This window comes from Aethalodelphis obliquidens, unplaced genomic scaffold, assembly GCF_003676395.1.
Source record: "Aethalodelphis obliquidens isolate GAN/ISIS:26980383/991018 unplaced genomic scaffold, ASM367639v1 scaffold2, whole genome shotgun sequence".
Classification (NCBI taxonomy): domain Eukaryota; kingdom Metazoa; phylum Chordata; class Mammalia; order Artiodactyla; family Delphinidae; genus Aethalodelphis; species Aethalodelphis obliquidens.
Window position 1 is genome coordinate 69818435 of NW_020837946.1, and position 22947 is coordinate 69841381.

General features: G+C 34.4%; 1 protein-coding gene across 1 annotated transcript in view; it reads right to left on the reverse strand.

Annotated features, from left to right (window-relative positions):
* The window catches only part of PSMD14 (proteasome 26S subunit, non-ATPase 14), a 93039-nt gene that overhangs the window by 27813 nt on the left and 42279 nt on the right, over positions 1-22947 (reverse strand). Inside the window, exons 4-7 of the mRNA XM_027130022.1 lie at positions 12975-13046; positions 12628-12747; positions 9998-10068; positions 8854-9004 (exon numbers count right to left, since the gene is read on the reverse strand). Coding sequence (XP_026985823.1) covers positions 8854-9004; positions 9998-10068; positions 12628-12747; positions 12975-13046 — 414 coding nt within the window. The remainder of the gene's footprint in view (positions 1-8853; positions 9005-9997; positions 10069-12627; positions 12748-12974; positions 13047-22947) is intronic.

The window sequence follows — 22947 nt, forward strand, 5'->3', positions numbered from 1 at the left end:
AGTATAACTAGCATAACGTACTTTTTTTGACAAGTGAAGACATGCATCAAAATGCAAACAGTAAAGCCACCGTTTTGGATATATATACTTTAATAAAAACAAATCGATCTCTAAAAACTAGTATGGTGAAAGGTAATTAAACATTTTTAGATTCATGAAACTTTCTAAAAAGAATATAGTTATGTCATAAAATAAATTTAGCAAAATTTTTACAGTGTATGCATGTACTCAGTATGGTATAGGTATTTAAATGCTTAAGACACTCTGCAGTCAGAAGCCTGCCTAAGTTAGAATTCTGGTTCTAACACTTGCTAGTTATTGAGCTAAGATAACTGTTATTTAACTTCTCAATGTCTCCATTTGCTCATGAATGACACCATTTAATGATAAGATTAAATGAAATAATATGTGTGTACCTACCACTATAGTTCTCAGTGTTTTTAACTATGGTGCTCATGGACTTGCCTAGCTCAGATCTCCTTTCAATAGAACCTACTGTAGAGAGCATAGCTGACTCACAAACTCCAGATGCTACACTTTTGGATCCTCTGGGGGTTCACCCCAGGTCAAACCTCCCTTGGGCTACTCCCAGCCAATGTCTGAGCACAGCAGGGGTACTACAAACCTAGCCATTCCTGCCAAATAAGGGCTTCTTCTAAAGGACAACTGTCTCAAGGACTCCCCAACAGCCTGGCTGAAACTTTCTTAGGAACATGCTGCAGTCTGACGCTCTTCCTACCCAATCCTACTTTCTCTTTCTCCTTCACACGGTCAGACAGATTGAATCCCATTTTGGCGTTTGCTTCTTGTAGCACTCAACCTGACCAGTAAACTAAGCAGAATACTGCTACTGCAATACAATGTTAAAGTTAGAAAAAAGCCACCCTCAAAATCAAATCAGAATTATAAATTTGGTATCCACAGACATTTGGCATATGAAAATACCAACAGGAAATTAGGGAGAGACGTTTAAAGACATATTTCCCTAGGAAAATTCCTAAATAAAATAAAGAAAAAATGTAACAGCTATACTGAATATTATCTCTTTAAAAAATGACAATATGCCTAGAATTTTGATACTCCTCTATGATAGGTATTTCTAGAATTATAGGTGATGAATAAACAGTGAACTTAAAAACTGAACTCTTCAGGGACTATTAATGAGCTACAAGATACTAGCATCTCTGGGTCACTGGTCAGATAACCAACTCAGAGTACCAATCCTATCTGGTGGCTACTCTGTCAAGCCAACATAAAATGAGCAAGTGACTTCAGATTCCCCTCTAGTAGACAAATGAAAGCAACACAATTGGTATGCTTATTGACAGTCCCACATAAAGTAAAGGAATAAAAGGCTCTAGAGATTAAGGGCTAGGGCTCACCCATGTTAGAAAGGCAGTAAGGAGGGGATAAGGGAAATAAAAGACTTAACATACATTTCTTGTGCTTTAACATCACCTTCAAAGAAAAATACAAATATATCCTTCAGACTGCCATCTCTCAAAAAATATAGTCCTTTTTGTAGGAAAAATATGCAAAGGTCAATTACTTTGCTATGTTATCACTTTTACATATTTTTATTGGGCTTGTTAAAATATCATATAGAAATTATATTGTCTAATACTCAACAATCAAGAGGTAGGTATTAATATTCTCAATTTATGGATAAGGAAACTGAGGTTCCGAGGACTTGAATACATTAAATGAGATGACAACCAGGTAAGTGATACCACTATCATTTGTACATACACAGCATGCCAAAGCCAGTACTCTTCATCACCAAGCTATTTGCTGTAACAGTTATCCTAACACAAATGCAAGAAAAGATCACTCTTAGATTCAGTTACTTTGCTGCAAGGTTTGTGTCTTATTCACCACTGAATATCCATTCCCCAGCAGAGTACCTGGGGCACCTAATATGGTGCAGAATAAATATCTATTAAAATGAAAAGCTCCAAGAAAGCATTTTTGGTTACGTTTTTTGGGGGGTTTTTTGGGCCACACTGCGCTGCATATGGGATCTTAGTTCCCTGACCAGGGATCTAACCCACACCCCCTGCAGTGGAAGCACGGAGTCTTAACCTCTAAGCAGCCAGTGAAGTCCCTTTGGTTACCGTTTTATATAAAGTTTTACCACTGAATGCCCCCACAAATTCATTATCTATAAAAATTTAATCACTAGCTTTACAAAATATATACTTCCCATTTCCTTACCACCGCTCAGTTTTGAATTCATGAAACACTCAAACATCACAAAGCACTGACTTGTGTTTAATTAGGAATAAAAACTGTATACAGAAAAGCTATTTGGCATGTAAAAAGTGGCAGTGGGCATCTACTGAAAAGCTTACTACTAGTCTAAGAATAATTACTGATCATTAGAATAATAATCAACTATGACTTAGAAGAAAATTCACCACCATAATCAATTCTACCCTCTTCAGGAAATTAGTGATAACAACAGACTAAATCCGCCAAAACTAAGTCCCAGGCCCAGAAACATCCTCACAATTAACAAGGGTTAATGTCAAATCATTTGAATATGATCTTAAACAATTAATATACATGGGCTACGCAGAGGCCTTTTATACAAAGTCATAGTTTCCATTTTCCGGTACAACACTGGCATTAAGGACAGGGAGTAGATCTTACTCTCCTGTGTGTCCACTGTATGCCTGGCACACAGTAATGATCAATAAATGTCTGTTGAATGAATGACCAGGGATCGTTAGATTGGGGAAAGAAAAGCATTCAAGAGGCAAAAGAGTCAATAAATAATATTCTTATAGATAATGGGACATTGTTTTAAAGGTTTTCCTATATCTTTACAGAAACAGCTGAATTCAAACTAATTTGAAGCAGATGTCTATCACTCAAATGCATAGCAATTACTAAACAATAATAAATTAGCTCAGAAATTATATTACTAATACAGAAGCTCTAAATTAAAAGAACAAAACTAAGAACTGTTAGTTCTATATCAGATTTATGCTTCTTAGAATTTTAAACATAAAATTGCTTTAAAATTCTTAGCTGACAATTTCTGATTTATCAGCTAAATTAATGTTATAATTTAAGACTATTAAGTCTATCAGGAATAGTACATGCACATTAGCACCTAAAATATTTTCTTAGACATCCTCACAGATTGTCTAAGAGTGTTATAAAACTTCAAATTGATACTAGGAGTAAAAAACAGGACACAAACAAAAGATAATATAGTAACTAACCTTGTTCCAAGAGTTGGATGAGTATGCTCACAGAGCTATATTAGGAATGGAAATAGAATTTTTATGTGTCCTATTTTCTATTTTTCTCTTTCAGTCTGAAAAACTAGGCAAAGGAAAGGTATGTGTATATATACAATTTGAGATAAGAATTATTCAGCCCTAATTAACCTTTATGGGATACTGATCAACAGAAAATCTTATGAATGACAGCTATTCTAAATATCTTTCACTACCTTTGGAAGACAAATGACATGATAAACTTGAACTCTAACTCTGATTACCCAAAGGCTCGGATTCATCAAGGTTAATGTCTATGAACAAACTGGCTCACTGACCTTGTCAATCTCATGTTTCACTCATTTAATAAGTGATCACCGCTAATGTATACAAATTACTTAACCTCACAAAATTAGTTGCAGTTTTCTTATATGCTAAAAGTCTGAATTGGTAACAGCTAGCTGACCACTGAAACATTCATTCCTGATTTTACCTTATATACATTTATTTTAAAAAAACTACTTTTTGCAGACACTGCATCAATTCCAAGATATGGAAACATTTCTCCCTTAAAAGAAGCTCCAATCTTGTGAGAGAGACAACATACAGACAGGTGAATGAAACACAAAATGGTTTTAATCACATCAATCATTTCAAAGGCCAGAATTTTAAAGTAATATATTCATTTTCTTTTTCATCAGCATGCCCCAGAGAAATATGTTGGAAAAACAGTAAGTGCTCAATAAAAAAATCAGCTGAATCAGAAGAGTGTTCCTAAATTAGTCTGAACATACAAAATATAAATGGGAAAGTTTTCATTTCTTTTGTAATTATTACCTTCATCTTCCTAAAGTGAGCAAGTTAGTAATTAATTTATAGACTTGTTCTTAACAACATTTTCAGAAATGCTCACGTTCTATTTTTTTAAATATGCTAGTTGTTTTTCCTGTTAAGTATCAATTATTTTAATCTTCAGAATAATAAAGTGATATTTATTGCACACCTTCTATATGCATGTGCACTGTAATGATTACATATATCACTTTATAATATTCATAATATAATACTATGAGATAGTTACTAAAATCCCTGTTTAATAGATGAGAAAGCTCAAGATTAGGTAAGTTGCTCAAGGTCATGCTATAAAGAAGAGATAAAAATTGGATTCTAATACAGGCCTGATCCCAAAGCCCGTGCTCTTTACTTTATGCCCAGCCTTTATGGTATACAATTTTTAATAGCAATAAGAAAATGCTAAAACAAAACTATTAGTGGAGTAGTTTAAAATTGTCACCATCTTAAAACTTTCGAATACAAAATTTCTTGGATAAGTAAAATATTTTCCCCCTTACCTTGAAAAAGACATGACCTTCTAGATATCTGAAAATAAAAGGTAAGCTCCTATAACATACATTCCCTAATTCTTTCCTCCTATATTTTGTAGTTACTCTTCAGAGCCCTACCTTTTCTGTAAAACGCTGATTAAAAGACAACAATAACAGAGTGATGTCCTTAAAATTCAGTCCAAACTTCATTTACTTTATGCAGTCTACACTGATTTCTGCCTACTTTTAATCTGCATTTACTATGTTTGCTATACAAGTACTATTTTATTGCATATTGACACATAAAAGGTTCTAAATAAGTATTTGTTGAATCATTTGTCACTAGCAACCAATTTAATACTTAGTTACAGAAACAAAGCAGTACCAGTATAATTTGTATTATATCAGTATGCAGTGTAGGATTACCAGCACATAACTAGCAGAATGTTATCTGGCTCACTAGTGACACTAAATATATATGACTTATCTTCTCAAAAAGACTAAGACCATTTTTTATTTAATTTGTATCCCCATTAGCATACAGACATATCAGCTGTACTTAAGAAATAACTGATGATGAGTTGATCTGAAACTAAACACCACATTTTCAGAAGCCCATTGAGTATTTCCAATCAAAGTAAATAAAAAATCTTCAAGAAAGTCCAGCCAGTGTGAAGATTTATTTGAGATAAAGGGGTTTTAGTGATTGTATTTTCAAAATAGAGAACAGACGCAAAGATTGTTTGGAGTTAGCAGGTAACATGTGAACATTTTACTGACAGGAATCCTGACAAGAAAATTAGTTCTCAAAAGTAGTCATGGTTGTAGGCTAGTTTTATGACTTTGCACAAAGTGACTGTTCTTTTTGCCTTAATGAAGAAGTATAGTCATATTACAAGTTGAATTTACTTCTAAATTTGTTGCTGGATTAAGTCCAGCTGTAGGTTGAATATACAAGATAACAAAACATTAAGCAAGAGGTTGCCACCATACCACTTGAGAACTGAAGTTTAAAATATTTTAATATGTGTTTTCTTTACAAGTAAACTAAAACAGAATCTTAAAAACTATTTCACTGGTAAGTTTTGAGTGGAGCTCGCTGGTAATTTCTATAAGCTTACACTCCATTTAAATTACAAATGTTATTATCATTGATTTTTCGCCTGTATCATTTTTAAACATTTCCAAGATTATGTGATATACAGAGTGATATGGATTCTTTATCATATAGTACATTTTATTTTTTATGTTGGTCTCAATGTTTGGTCCTAGGGATGTCACAAAAGCTGACAGACATGAGTCTGTCTAAACTGTTTTTAATTAATAGAAAAATACTATATGAGAAAATCAATTAATATATAATACCTACTAAAAATAGTACACAGAACTCTCGAGAACTCTGAGAAACTACAGCTCCTTCCTCTTGACTTATGTTGAAGGGAATGATATCTAAACACGTAAATTAAGAGAAGGCCCTGCAATGACTATGGTACTCATTTTCCATTCCTGAGTTATTCTAATTACATTGTTCATAACTGTCTAATATTAAAGAGCCAGTAAACAGCTTGAGTTCTGAAATTTTATAGACCTAGATTTGTATCCTTGTTCTGCTGCTTAATACACAATAGTATGATTTTGGGCAAAGTAATCTTTTGACCCTAAATTTTTATACCCTTTCATTGACAAATGGAATAATAGAACCTATTTTCAGAATTATCAAAAAGAATAAATGAGACAAGTTCAAATGATTATTGCCGTAATACCTGGCACATAGCAATAATTCCATAAAGATAAAGTCAAGTCACTATAAAAGGAAATCAACCAGTTTGAATCAATTGAGATTACAAAGAAAGAATCCATTTTTACCTAATCACTCAAAAAAACAGAGATAATACTGGGACTTACAAAAATGAAAATACAAAAATATACAGGAAAGAGGTATTAAAAGAACAGACACCCACTTAAATCCTTTATATATAGATTGTCATTTAACTCTTGATCTAATCATTGCCTTGCTAAATATTTTGACAGCTTTGATAAATCATGTGCAGGGAAGGGGAAGGGAGAGTCCTATGTTATTCTTCATTTTCTTGTAAGTTTATATTCTTAAGTATAATGATTTAACTAGAACACTCTGGCCATGGACTTACTAACATCTAATTTAATTCAGTTTTGAGACACTGAGAGAACTATAAATTATAACCAAACTCAGACACCTTATAAATGAAGTTACATTATTGACAAAAAAATGGATCCTTATTTGAGGTGATATAATTGTATGAATCTCATTAGGTACAACAAGTGATGCGAATCATCAGTGATAGATGCTTATACTAAATTTTTTCCAAATAATTTTTTTCATGACATATAAAACTAGACAGCGATACATGTAATTTCCTAAAGTAATTTTTGATATATATTTTTAAATACTACACTTTACCACATGACAACAGAGTCATGTGATACAAGTATATTTTTTAATTAAATGCATTCTTTGAATCATGGTTAATTAGAAACAAACAATGCAAACTCCACAGTTATATAATACCTAAACTAGGTTTGGAAACTAAAACTGCCATTTAAAATACTATAAACAAGATAACCAAAACACATATTCATTTATTTACATTCTATTTTGAAAATGCTTTCTTTCACTGTATTTAAGTTTATATTTTCCTTTTCAAAGCAGCCACCATCACATGAGTTAAGTATCCTAAAAATCACACTAAAACTACAAAACAGAATTCTAATTATGTTTAAAACTAAGCTTCAATTATTAGTAGTATATATTGTGGCATGGGAATTTAATCAGATAATTCTATTATATTTCTAAAATAATAATTATTACTTAAATGAGTTACTTATGGGTTACTTTTTTATAAGGTATCTTAATTATCAGAGAATTAAACTTAAATATTATACTGTACTTTAATTCATAAAACTAACAAATGTCAAAGATTTTCAACTCCTTTTATCTATATCAGTTAAATAACAATACACTTAGTAAAAAAGAAAGTAAATAAATTGAAGTATAGTTATATAGCAAGCCTCAGAAGTTATCCATTCAGAACTGCCTAGTATTATCAGTTTCTATTATTATTGTTTTTGTGGCTAGTTTCTACCTCTAAAAAGCTAAATCACATCTAATAGGATCATGATTTAGAAAAGACCTCAATTTTTATTCATCACAATAATATAATGTCAGAAAGTGTTCAAATTCATGACAGATAAAAACTCCATGTTTAAACAGCCATATTTAGTTTGTCTGAGCTGGTGAGCAGATGTAAATGTAATCTGCAATACTATCAAACTCCAGGTCTGATAAGCTAATATTTATTTTTAAGTGCTCCAAAAATTATTTGTAAAAGCTTCATAAAAAGGATTCCATAAATGTATTGTGATTGTATTTTAGCAATTATTCTACACTACAATGGACGTACATGCTCAAACAAGACACCTCAGCAGTATTTTAAAGCAGTAACCACCTAGCCAATTTCTGTATGTTCTGTAGTTTTTCTAATCCACTCTCCCTGTGGTTGAGCAAAATCGAATTGCCTCTCACATTTGCAGACAGCTCTGTGAAGGTGATAATAGAGCTGCTCCCTGCTGTCATGAGGCAGGAAATAGGAAAATGGCATATGGGGCTAGAAAGAAAGAAAGAAAAAAAAAAAAAAGAAAGAAAAAAAGGAAAAAAAGAAGGAAAAAAGAACTAAACATGAACAAAAGATTTCAACAAAGAACAACTATAACCCAATATGCTTTGCAAGTTAATCTCTTTTCAGAATCATTTAGCATATCTAATCATTCATCTGTGTCCTCACTCCAAAAATGCAAACGGTTGATACCAAATGTTTGGGTCAAGTTTTCACTGTCTAAAATATTTGGAACCTACAACTGCAGAATATGTCCTGCACAATGTCTGCAAACAGAGCTCTTTAGATTTTTTAAATGTGCCAATCCCAAATTCACCATTTTAAAATAAAAGAAGGTACAGCAATGTTTATTAAAATATTTATAAAATGTGTATAGAAGGCTTTCAGTATGATTAACATTCTTAAATCTATGAAATAAAAATTAAAGATAAACATTTATAATTAGACTAATTAAAGTAGAAACAAATCTCTAAATAGGTAAATTGCTAATGATAATACCAAGACACATTTATTAACTGGTACAGTTTTTTGTTTGGTTGGTACTTTTGTGTAATTAAGAATCATGCTTTAAACAAAATAGATTTTCATGTGATGTATCTGTAAATAGAATGTGGCAGGAGATGCTAATAAAGATAGAATCCACTCTACCTTTCCTTTTACACTCTGAATGGGATCCACAACCACTGCCACAGCTCTTTCCGACAAGGCTTCAAAGCTCTGCTGAGTGTTGATATCCACACCAGAAAGCCAACAACCAAAGCCAGGGTGACTGTGATACCAACCAACAACCATCTCAGGCCTGAAACAAAGAGGGCATTCAGCCGTTCAGAACAGAATAAGTAATACATTTATGATAGAAAAGAAACAACACACTAACAGGGTATAAATTAAGAAGACATGAAAAACACACAGGTGTGAAAAAGCACCATTAGAAACACTGAAATCATACACCATATTATCCAGAAAACATGGAAATGAAAAAGTGTGACAAAGGAGTGCTATCATTAAGAGATGCACATTAGCAGTGGTAGATAAGGCTTTCAGTTTTTCACCTTGTTACCACACTTTCTCAGAGCCAGTTTTTACCCTTTCAGCATTCAAGTAAATATCTACTCTTTAACTCCTTAGCTCTGGGAGTTGGATTTTCCAGGCAGAGTACATTTTTAACAATGGACACCAGGATCCACTGTTGTGAAAGGATTAAATATCAATTAAACCAGCAGTAGAACTAGGAACTCAGTCAAAAACCAATTTGCACTGTTCTGCTCAGCTGCTGAGCCTTTTGCTAACATTAATTTTGAAGTTTTTTCCACAGTAGAAGAATTTGAGCAAGAGAATGACAACTATTGAGAGATTTAATCTGGGGTAAAAAACTTGAACAATATTTGGATTGTACTTTCCCTGTCTTTAAAACTCAATATGACTACAAATATAATTAAATATTCAGAATTTTATTTAGCTGCAACTCTCAAATTTTGGAACATACAAGCTCTTTCAATTATAAGTGACTAGAGAGTAACTCCATATGCTAAACGGTGGGAAGCTACAGTCCAAATTTACTATGTAACAGTTGAGAATTTTAACATGAGGCAGTTTCCTAACTGGCAAATTTCTATGATTCTAGAGGAAAGAGATACTAGATAGGTGATGCAGAGCACTGACAGTGATACTTTTACATTAATTACGTGGCTTTTTTTCCCTAAGAATGATATTCACAAACATGTAAAATTCTGAGATACATTTCTGAAAATATTTCCCATAATTCCATTATATGATCATTTGAAATACTTACCTTCCTGTCTGTTTCAACATATCCAACATCTTGGCTTGGAACACTGGATCGACTGCCTCCACACTGACACCCTGATTTAGAAAGAAAGCAAAACGATTAGCTTCTATAACAATGAGAAAAAAAATTATATTATAAGATAAATGAACAAAAAGCTACTGCCTAAAAACCTGTGTATATTATTTTGGGATACCAAAATAAGTTAATAGGTTTTGATACCCATATTTGATACCCACTCATGTCATTCAATTATAAACCATACATCAATAAAACTTTTTAAATTGCCAAGTACCAAGAAAACAAAAAAATTGCCAAGTACCATACTGCTGTTAGCTAATGAGTTAAGATAGTTTTTTTTTTTTTTTTTTTTTTTGAGTTAAGATAGTTTTTAGGCTCCTTTAAAAGAGTTTATGGGGGCTTCCCTGGTGGCGCAGTGGTTGAGAGTCCACCTGCCAATGCAGGGGACACGGGTTCGTGCCCCGGCCCGGGAAGATCCCATATGCCGTGGAGCGGCGGGGCCCGTGAACCATGGCCGCTGAGCCTGCGTGTCCGGAACCTGTGCTCCGCAACGGGAGAGGCCACAACAGTGAGAGGCCCACGTACCAGAAAAAAAAAACAAACAACAAACAAACAAAAAAAAGAGTTTATGGCCATGACTACTGTGTGTGTATATATACACACACCAGAAATACCAAATAAGTGAACCAACTATTTTTTGGTTAGATCAGTCTAGGCAAGCATACTTCTAACGTCATCCTCTGATAACTGATAAGCACTAGGCCTCTTCCATCTCATCTGAAGTTCTACAAATATTGTGCTATTATAATAATCAACAGTTCAAGTTGGTTTTTTTTTCTTCAGTAATATAAACACCTTGAGGAAGGAAAATAATTTAATAGTTTCCCAGAGTTGTTTTTATTTGTTTTTTGGTTGGCTGAGTTGGGAGGGGAGGATGTTCAGTGCTTTAGTTAGGACTACTTGGTAGATTAGGCAATTGGCGGGAAATATATACATTTGAATATTACCTCAAATATAACAGCATTCTCAAAATATTCCCCACAAGAGGCAATCTGCAACCAAGTCTTTTAAATGCTGCATTATTTTGCTAGTTCAACCAAAAGAAAATTTTAGGACATGGAAGTTAATTAAAGGCATTCATATTATCTCTCCAGTGATAGATCACTGCCATTATAGCTCCCTCAAGGTTTTCCTCTAACATCAGGAATTTAAGTCTAATCTACCTAAACAAACCAGTTAACATAAGCACTTCTTCCCACCAAAATAAACAGTATTTTGAATTCTAATTGAGAGTGCATCCTCAAGAACAGGGGTATGCAATCTACTGCCTACAGCCTAAGAATGTTTTTTAACATTTTTAAAGGGTGGTTTAAAAAAAAAACAAAACAAGAATATGAGACAGAGATACATGTCTTTACAGAAAAAGTCTGCTAACTCTTGGGCTAGAAGAAAAACTTTCCAACTCTACTACAGAGAATGAACATGGGGATCAAATATTCTATTTTATATTGTCAAACAAGCACTTGTAGTACAAGGAAATAAAGGATATTAAAACTTAAGAACCCTTTACTACAATGGATATCCACATAAGGACATTCATCAGACGAATATACATATTATATTTTCTTAGGCAAGTAGATGAGAAGGATATATGTGTTATTTTTCAGAAGGTAAGTAAATGGTTATTGTTTTTTGGCTATTAAAAAAAAATCTAAATACACACCTATCTACAAGCCCAATGCATTAAACAAAACAGCAAAACAAAACAAAAAACTCCCACAAAGAACAATGCATTCTAAATGCATTAAAGTAGAGGACTTTCAAAATGTGTATGCAGTATGGTTCGTCTATTAACAAATTACCATGCGAAAAAGGCAAAAAGAACTAAAGTTTGTCATGGTTTTCTGTTTTTTTTTTAAACTTAACATTTTGAATAGGAAAAGCTTAAGAGTCATTTATCACCATACACAGAACATTTTAAAAAGGGTGATATTTCAAAACAATAAAAACAAAACATGAGGACTAGATAATGTAGGTGAGTTGAAACTCTAATTAAGAGTGTCTCTGGGGGCTTCCCTGGTGGCGCAGTGGTTGAGAGTCCGCCTGCCGACGCAGGGGACGCCGGTTCATGCCCCGGTCCAGGAAGATCCCACATGCCACAGAGCGGCTGGGCCCGTGAGCCATGGCCGCTGAGCCTGCGCGTCCGGAGCCTGTGCTCCGCAACGGGAGAGGCCACAACAGTGGGAGGCCCGCGTAAAAAAAGAGTGTCTCTGAAATCTTTTGAACCAAGTGTTCAAACTAATCAAACTAGTATCCTACTATTTTAAGGTAACTAACTTATAAATCCAGTACACTGTGCTAGTTAAAGCTAAAAGAACAAGTAAAGGGATTAAATGTTAGCATCACTCAATTTGTGGATCTACAGGGAATTCATAATGCATTTAAAAGATCAATGATTTGATTCAATACAGTCTAAAAATTTCTATCATTAATCTTATAATCAATTTTTCTATCAGAAAGAGAAAATTACAATATGATGAGAGTTATTTTACACAGGAAAAGAAAAGAGAAAAGAAACACGTTTACTTGCATCAGGCAACCAAAAAAGTACTCACTGTTCCTGACTGTGGCATAGCAAACACGTCAATCACTCTGACAGTGTAATCATCAACAAATTCTCCAAGCATCAGACCCATAACTTCCATTGGAACCCCAGCACGACCATGTTTTAACATCTGTAAAGAGGAAGATATATAGACACAAAGCTTTGAGATCTTTGGACCCACCCCCCTTTTTAAAATTAATAACTTAATTGTGTTTCAGTGGAAATAAAACACTCTATTTTATACATGCACCTAAAACAACAGCTTATGTGTGAGAGGGTTAACGTGAAAAATATTCCGAAGTAAAAGAGAGAAAGCAGCTGAACTCTCTGAAGCAAGTAACTCCATTCAACACTTACTTTTAACAGTGCCAGGGAAGAGATATAGACTTGTTCTGCTGTGTCCACTGCAGGAGCATCTGTAGGTGGGCCCTAGAAACAAGCATACAAATCATTATAAATACAAAGAACTTATGAGTTTAAAATTAAAGTTACAAGTTATTTAAACATGATTGTTTTAAAAGAGTTTAGGGGAAACATGGTAACTATTCAGCTACAACACAATCAAAACAAGCTTGTAAATATCAAACCTGTAGAAAACATCAAACTTAGTACTCAGGTAAGTGTCCAATGGACAGAATGCTTGAATCTTTCAGCGATGCTAATTTACCTCCACTACAAAATAACTATAATGCACCAATTAGCTATGTTTCTTACCCCAACGTGAATGTAAACTGATTAACTGAAGGACCAACACGAACAGTAAATTCTCTGAGCCTGATTTTCAGCTAAAGACAGCATGTAGATTAGGGCTATGGGATCTCTGCAGAAACTTAGGTATGGGGGGGGGGGCGGGTGAGGGGCGGAGAAGACTTCTAATCCCTAGGTGAAAGAGCTGTGAACAACATGCTCTTCACTTCACCTGATGAAGTTGTTCCCCTCCCCTATACAACATCAAATTTAACACAACTGCCCCAGATGTGAACAAACTGGTTGAGACTGGTACAGCTAAAATGAAAATACTTCCAAATCCTGACAACTACCTTTAAAACAAATATTACTATTAATCTTATTACAGCCTAAGAAGATACTATGTTTCCCCCTAAGGATTCTATCTTCTTCATCAAAATCACCAAACCACTATTTAGTGTAACATTCTGCCACACGAAGTAATTTAGATATAGTCCTTACCCTCAAGATGACTACAATCTTATAAATTTAATTCTGCCCCAATCAGTGCACATGGAAAGCTTCTTGTTTTTTAATACTGAGCAGTCCTGGGAAACTAAAATGAGATGTGACTTTTTTTTTTTTTTTCGGTACGCGGGCCTCTCACTGCTGTGGCCTCTCCCATTGCGGAGCACAGGCTCCGGACGCTGCAGGCTCAGCGGCCATGGCTCACGGGCCCAGCAGCTCCGCGGCACGCGGGATCCTCCCGGACCGGGGGACAAATCCGCGTCCGCTGCATCTGCAGGCGGACTCTCAGCCACTGCACCACCAGGGAAGCCCGAGAGATGTGACTTTTAATTGCCAGGTCCTGTTTTGCTTAAAGTTCCCTTTCCTCAACAATAACTCTATTACAATTACATAATGAACACGTTAGCTATCTAAATTGTAAGTCAATATTCTATCTTGCTTTCATGGATTTGCTTATTACTAAAATTAAAAAGTTGCTTTACTCATTACATTTCACACTTATAGGTCTGTGTGTACTTTGTGCTTCTTGTCTATTTATATGCCAAATTCTGTGATGTTTTGTTTTGTTTAAAAGCTCATAATACTTACTGGAAGCACTGAGTATGAAAAGTTCTAGAATAAGTTTTCTCTAAATATAAGCATCACATACAAAAACTACCTCTATTTCCTTATATACAAAGTGGTGAGAAAAATAAAATCCTTCAATCCTTCAAATTTTATGTTTAAAAATACATGTCAGATAACAAATTTAAAAAGGAACGAATTCTTCATTGTTATCACCTAATGCAGCTTTGCTGCTTGCCTTTCAAATAGATATGAAAATTCTAAGGTAAGCTAAAGTGCTATCATGCCAAAACATTTGTTGAGGTCACCACATAAAACAAGATAATTTTGTTGATATGACAATTTTATTCATCTAATTAAGAAAGTTTAAAAAGTTTAAGAAAAAAGAGAAGAAATAGTAAATTAGTTGTCACAAGATGTTTTTGGGGAAATAATACCCTAAGGTCAGGATAATGAACACTGTATTCGTAAAAGTTATTTCCTAATTCAGAACAACTTAAAAAATGCCCATGACAAAAGTTAAAACTGATATCTAGGCTAGAGTTATTAATACAGCCTTTCTCAATGTGCCAGGAAATACTTATTAAGAAAAAAAAAGAATAGGGAAATAAAACATCACATCATCACCAAAATGCATTACTGACAAAGTTCAAAAACTATTTCTGCCAAAATGTGTTACTGACAAAGTTCAAAAACTATTTCTGCCATCAATGAAAGAAGAAACACTGTTTTGTTCAGCATTATATATATCTAGTACCTAGCAAAGTGCCTGGCACACAGAACTCACTAGGTATTGGTTGGAAAAAAAGAATGAACAAGTTAAGGTAGTGCAAGCCAATGGAACAGGAAGGGAAAATACCCACCAGTTACCCTGGGAGAGAGAACAAGCCATATGCAAGCAAGTACAAAGATCGCTAGCTCCTCTCTCACTATGTTCTTCTGGTTCAGAAACATACTAACAGAAAACCATGTAGCTGGCTTCTCTATTGTTGTTTCTTGAGACAGCAGCCAGTGATATTTCCTGTTACCCTTCTCACTCTATTACTACTGTTTCTTGATCTAGTTAGAATAAATTTCCCAGAAAACAACTTGACAAGAAGTAGAGAAGGGTTTGTAGCAGTGAACTGCAACCTAAAGAAAAAAAAAAAGTAACCCATGTAAAACACCGTCTATGGAACATGTGTTAAGGATCTCTGGAGCAGATGCTATCATTTTTCTATCATCATGCTCACCTGTTCAGAATAGCACACAACCAGGCAATGAAGAAAACCCCATTAAATATCCTGGAAACTGAGCTAAAACAGTTATGTAAGAGCCAGTACAGCTGTAGATCAAAGATGACCTGAGTTGAGAAAACTGTGGAGCAATGTACAATTTACATACATTGCCTTTCAGCAAACACTCCTGAGGAATAGCATTCAGATAATTCAAAGAGAGGAAAGTCATTTAAAAATAGGAATCATATACAAAATTCTGGAAAACTATTTGGCACCAGCAGAATACAAGACGATTTCTTATCTTTGAAATAGAACACTGGAGGATAGACCAAGATGAAAAGATGAAAAACAGTTAAGAATTAAAGTTACACTGGAGTAAACAAGGGTAAAAATAACACTATGACAAGTTTAATTCAGTGATACAGAACATAAACTTTTGAAGATGTCTTAGAATGTAGAGTAAAAAAGTTACAGATGAAAACTATTAAAAATATAATACTAGAGGAGAAAGGAAGGAGATGTAAGCTAAGAAATACAGTTGATCCTAAGAATAAAATAAGAAATGGAAAGCATCAATAAGACAAAGCTGAAGAAAACTTTCTTGAATGAAAAACAATTCAACTTTTGCATCACTAAATGTCAGGCAATAATCAATGAAGAAAAGTGTTATATACTTTGTATATACATTGTATATACAATATACATTGTAAAGTCTTAGGTAAATCTTAACTACATGAATAAAGCAAAATTTCTAAAACCATACAAATAGAAAAGCTACATAACCTGAAGAAAAAAATGCACCTCAGCTGACTCTGAATTTCTTTGCAACATTAAATGGCAGAAAACAATGAAACAAAGTTTCAGACTTTTAAGAGAGATACCCTCTGGAGTCAAAAACATTACACTCTATGAAAAAAAAAATGTCTGAAGGCCCACAAATATATTACTATATACACAAGGGCTCAGAAAATATGATTCCATGTATCTTCCTTCAAAGAACTTTTTGAATAAATGATCCAGTTGAGACCCCACAAATGAAAAATAGAAAATTAAAAATGGAAAAGCCATTATACAAAACAATTTGTTAAGACCACTGAAAGCAGTTAAAAACAGAGAGAGCTAAATAACACAAATAACCAGGGTTCAAAACCACAGATCTCACCCAATAACTATATAGGGCAATGGAGAGAAATGAAGTATACAAAACTCTCTGTTTGACATATAGGAGGGGAAAAAAGAGATCTGTTTAAGTGTTGACTTAGACTATTACAGAAATATGGATTTGAGAGTCTTTTGAACAAATTTAAAGTAACCACAATAAACATTAAAACTGAATATACACCTTACCAAATCTCTGAAGAAGAAAAAGCTAACACAACACTGACAATAAAAAATATGAAATGAAAATGAAATGAAAAAATATAAATGAGGTATAAATGAGGTAAAGTCCCCTGTTAAAGGCCTTCTATAATGGGTTTAAAATGGAAATTCATGTATATGCTGCTTACAAATAAGAATTAAAACAAAACAAAAGGATTGGTGAGATTTGTCAGTGACATAGCTATTTCTTTTTGCAAAAGAAGCCACAATGGCCACTATATTTTACTTACCTTGCCTTTCTTCAGTGATGTGTTACATTAATAGATTTCCTAGTATTAAACCACCTTTCCAGGATAAATTGTTCAAGTTTAATTTACTATTTTTATACTAAAATTTAAAATGTATTTATACATAATTTTTATTTATATTACTATATATATTATTATGAGTGAGACTGACCTGACATTTTCTTTTTTTCTGTTAAATTTGTCAGGTTTTGATATCATTATGCTAGATGTATAAAATGAATTGGAAAGTTTTACAACTTCCCATTTTCTATGTTGTAATACAATGTATATATACTAAATTATCTATGTCTTCAGATTTAAATTTGGACAAGTTCACTAATGAAACATTTGGCTCTGACGCTGATTTTGGAGCTAATTTTTATAACATCTGCAGTGGTTTTAATAAATTCAGGTTACCTGTCTTGAAACTAGATGGAATATTATATTGTTCCAGAAAGTTTCATTTCATTTAGATTCAAAGTTATTACCATAGAATCGAACATATTCTACTTTATCTTTTCTAACTGTTCAGTATGGAAAACATTTAAAACTAAATTTGTTTCTCCATGTCACATTATCACTACCCAGATAGATCAATGATTTACATTAAAAAAAAATCAAATCATAACCAAAACCATGAAAAAAATATTGGTGAAGGGAACACCTCCTAATTCATTCTATGAGGCCAGCCAGCATTACCCTGATACCCAAACCAAAGACACTACAAGAAAAGAAAACTACAGACAGACCAGTATCTCTTATGAACATCGATGCTAAAATCCTTACAAAATACTAACAAACAGAACTCAGCAGCATATTCAAAGGACTATCTATACACATGACTGAGTGGGATTAAAACTTGCAATGCAAGGATGGTTCAACAAACAAAAACTGGCCAATGTAATACACCACATCAACAGAATGAAGGGGGAAAAAAAACCCCACATGATCATCTCAATTGATGCAGAAGAAGCATTTGACAAAATTCAACACTCTTTCATGAAAAAAACACTCAACAAACTAGGTATAGAAGAAAACTACCTCAACATAATAAAAGCCATAGATGAAACATCCACAGTGAACATAATGTCCCATGTTGGTGAAAGACTGAAAGCATTTCCTCTAAGATGGGGAACAAGGCAAGGATGCCTGCTTTCACCACATCTATCCAAGATAGTACCGGAAGTTCTAGCCAGAGCAATTAGGCAAGAAAGAGAAATAAAAGGCACTCAAGTTAGAAAGGAAAATTTCTCTGTTTGCAGATGATATGATCTTATACAAAGAAAAGCCTAGGGCTTCCCTGGTGGCGCAGTGGTTGAGAGTCCGCCTGCCGATGCAGGGGACACAGGTTCGTGCCCCAGTCCGGGAAGATCCCACATGCTGCGGAGCGGCTGGGCCCGTGAGCCATGGCCACTGAGCCTGCGTGTCTGGAGCCTGTGCTCCGCAACGGGAGAGGCCACAACAGTGAGAGGCCTGCGTACCGCAAAAAAAAAAAAAGAAAAGCCTAAAGAATCCACAAAAAGGACATTAGATCTAATAAGTGAATTCAGTAAAGTAGCAGGATACAAAGACAACATTCAAAAAACCATGCAATTCTACATACAAATAATGAACAATCTGAAATATTACAAAAATAATTTCATTTACAATAGCATCAAAAAGAATAAAATACTTGGAATTAACCAAGAAGATGAAAGTCTTATACAATGAAAACCACAAAATAATGCTGCAAGAAATTAAAGAAGACATAAATAAATGGAAACACATCTCATGTTCATGGACTGGAAGACTTAATATTGTTCAAATGTCAAAACTACTCAAAGTGATCTACGGATTCAAAGCAATCTCTGTCAAAATTTCAATGACAACTTTTGCAAAAATAGAAAACCCATCCTAAAATTCATATGGAATCTCAAGGGACCCTGAACAGCCAAACAATCTTGAAAAAGAACAAAACTGGAGGACTCAGACTTCCTGATTTCAAAATTACTACAAAGCTACAGTAATCAAAACAATGTGGTATTGGCATAAAAACAGGCACATAGACCAATGGAACTGAACAGAGAGCTCAGAATTAAACCCTTGCATATATGGGTCAAATGATTTTTTAATAAGAGTGTCAAGGGTGCCAAGACAATATTTGCAAATTATATATCCAAAATACATAGCAAACTCCTAAAACAACCAAAAACCTGATTTAAAAATGGGCAAAGGATTTGAATAGACGTTTCTCCAAAGAAGATATATAAATGGGCAGTAAGCACATGAAAAGATGCTCAACATCACTAATCATTAGAGATATGCAAATCAAAACTACAAGGAGATACCACCTTACACCTATTAGTATGGCTACTAATAAAAAACAAAACAAAACAGAAAACAAGTATTGGCAAGGATGTGAAGAAATGGAAAACCTCATGCACTGCCGGTGGGAATATAAAATGGTACCGCCACTGTGAAAAACAGTATGGTGGTTTCTCAAAAAGTTAAAAATTGAATACTGTAAGATCTGGCAATTCAACTTCTGGGTATATAACCCCCCGAAATGAAAGCAGGTTCTCAAAGAGATGTCTGTACACCAATGTTCACAGCAACGTTACTCACAAGAGCTAAAAAGTAGAAGCAACCCAAGTGTCCACCAATGGATGAATGGATAAGCAAAATGTGGTATACACATACACAATGGAATATTATTCAGTCTTAAAAAGGAAGGAAATTCTGCAATATGCTACAACATGGATGAACCTTGAGGACACTATGCTAAGTCAAATAGCCAATCAAAAAAGACAATACTGGGCTTCCCTGGTGGCGCAGTGGTTGAGAATCCGCCTGCCGATGCAGGGGACGCGGGTTCATGCCCCGGTCCAGGAGGATCCCACATGCCATGGAGTGGCTGGGCCCATGGGCCGTGGCCACTGGGCCTGCACATCCGGAGCCTGTGCTCCGCGGCGGGAGAGGCTACAGCAGTGAGAGGCCCGTGTACCGCAAAAAAAACAAAACAAACAAAAATCATAAAGACAGAAAAATATAATGATGGCTGCTAGGGGCTGCATGGAGGGGAGTATGGAAAGTTACTGTTTACTAATGGATAATATTTCAGTATAACTAACTAAATAAATAAATAAATTTGACCTGGGCGAGGAAATACATTCTAGTTACAAACCCAACTGAACAAAAAAAATATATAAAACTGACAATATAATCTAAAATTTCTGAATACAGGCATACCTTGGAGATACTATGAGTTCAATTCCAGACCGCTCCAATATAGTGAATATTACAATAATGAAAGTCACGTGAATTTTTTGGTTTCTCAGTGCATATAAAAGTTATGTTTACACTATACTGTTGTCTACTAACTGTGCAATAGCATTATGTTTAAAAAAACAATGTACATACCTTAATTTAAAAATACTTTAGTGCTAAAAAAAATGCTAACCATCATCTGAGCCTTCAGTGAGTCATAATTTTTTGCTGGTGGAGGGTTTGAAATATTGAGAATTACCAAAACATGACACAGAGACAAGAAGTGAGCAAATGCTGTTAGAAAAATGGCACCAACAGATTTGCTGGATGCAGGGTTGCCACAAACCTTCAATTTGTAAAACACAATTATCTGCAAAGCACAATAAAGTGAAGCTCAATAAAATGAGGTATACCTGTACTAAAAAAGTTAAAAGGAAAAAAAAAAAAAACCTGAAAAAATAGTTGCCCCATTTATGACAAAAAGTCAATACCCAAGTTAACGAAATACTAAAATCTTAATGGAAACATGGGCAAAGAATATAAAGCAACTAATTACATAAGAAATAATGAAATAAATATGAAAAATATTCAACCTCACTAGTTGACCTCCTTTAATTAAGAAATGCCAATTAACACATTAAGACATTGTTGTTGCTGTTGTTTTCCTATCAAACAAGCTTTACAATGCCCAATTTTGGAGCGGGTGTGATAAAAGAGACACTCTCAGCACTACTGGTGGAAACGTGAATTAGTACAAACTATCAGAAAAGCAACTGAGCAATGTATATCAAGAGCATTACAACTGTACAAACTTTTTAACCCGCTTTTGCACTCCTAGAAATTATTTAAGTAAATAAACAGTGATGTTTGCTTGAACCAGAATATTCATGATACTTCTTTTAATAATGCAGATAAACCTAAGAACAAATAACAACCAGTAATTTAAAAATATTGTTGAAAGCTCCTTTCTCTGAGATCTCAGATGACTCTAGCCATCTTAATCAGCAATATTACCTTAAGTTAAAAGTACCCTAGCTTGGGCTTCCCTAGTGGCGCAGTGGTTGAGAGTCCACCTGCCGATGCAGGCGACACGGGTTCGTGCCCTGGTCTGGGAGAATCCCACATGCCGCAGAGCGACTGGGCCCGTGAGCCATGGCCGCTGAGCCTGTGTGTCCGGAGCCTGTGCTCCGCAATGGGAGAGGACACAACAGTGAGAGGCCCACGTACCGCAAAAAAAAAAAAAAAAAGTACCCTAGCCTGCTGTTATATTGAATATTTTTAACTTACAATATTGAAGGAAACTTCCCTTAATTTAAAAAGAAAGCTAATAAAAAGGAGTATGGCTGTGAAGTACATTCACATGGAGGCAGATTCCTCTCCCATCCTGAAGGCCATGATAACAAACAGAGGTAAATTAGGAACTAACCTATAAGACACCACACAAGTTTCAACATTTACCAGTGCAAAGTATTTTAGAGCACTGAACCATGAGGTCTTTTTATGGTTGGCTCCTGACTGTATGTAAAGGATTCTACTCCAGAGTTCTTCACTCTCAGAACCTGAGCTACCAAGTACGGAAAAGTGACTTAAAGTCATGATATATAGGAAATATTCCAAAGAACTTAATAAAGCTTGGAAAAGACAAGATACAAAACAACTGTCTTCAAATATATGAAAAGCTGTCAGACAAAGTTCAGACTAATAGCTCTCAAAGTGCAGTCCCTAAACCAGATGCACCAGCACCACCTGGGAATTTGTTATAAACACACATTCCTACTGAATCAGAAATTCTGGGGGCAGAGTCCAGAAATCTTGGTTTTTAGAAAGCCCTCCAGGTGATTCTGATGCTTGCTAAAATTTGAGAACCACTGATTTAGACTATATAATTTGTAGAACTATGGACTAATGGAATGAAGCTATGGGGAGATTGAATTTGGCTTCAATATAAGAAAAATCTTGTATTGGTCCAAGCCATCTAAAGAAGAGCTCCAGTTAATGAGTCCCCTGTAACTGGAGTTATGCAAACATAAGTGGTTCATATTGGGGTAAATGTTACAGAGGGGTTCAAATATTTGATGACTAATTAAATCAGATGATTTTTTTTTAAGGGTTCCCTCCTCACTTAGTAATACTACCAATCATCATATTATTTCCTAAGGGAGACATCTCAAATTAAACATCTTCAAAAATCAAACTCACCATGTTTCTCTACAAACTAACCTTCCCAACTTATAATTATCTTGAGTCTCAAACTAGAAACCTAGGCAAAATTTTCATTTACTCTCCTTCAGTCCTTATAGTCAATATATCACCAAGTTTTATCAATTCTTTGTTATTCTGCAGTGTGACAGAGATTTTTAAAATACTCATTTTTGGGGAAAGAGTTTCAAGAAAATACCATCCATAGAGTTCACTCCTAGTTAAGTAAGTTTGGGATATAATGAATATCCACCCTACCCCCCAAATTTATGTTGTATGTTAGAATATTAGAGGCTCTAAGAA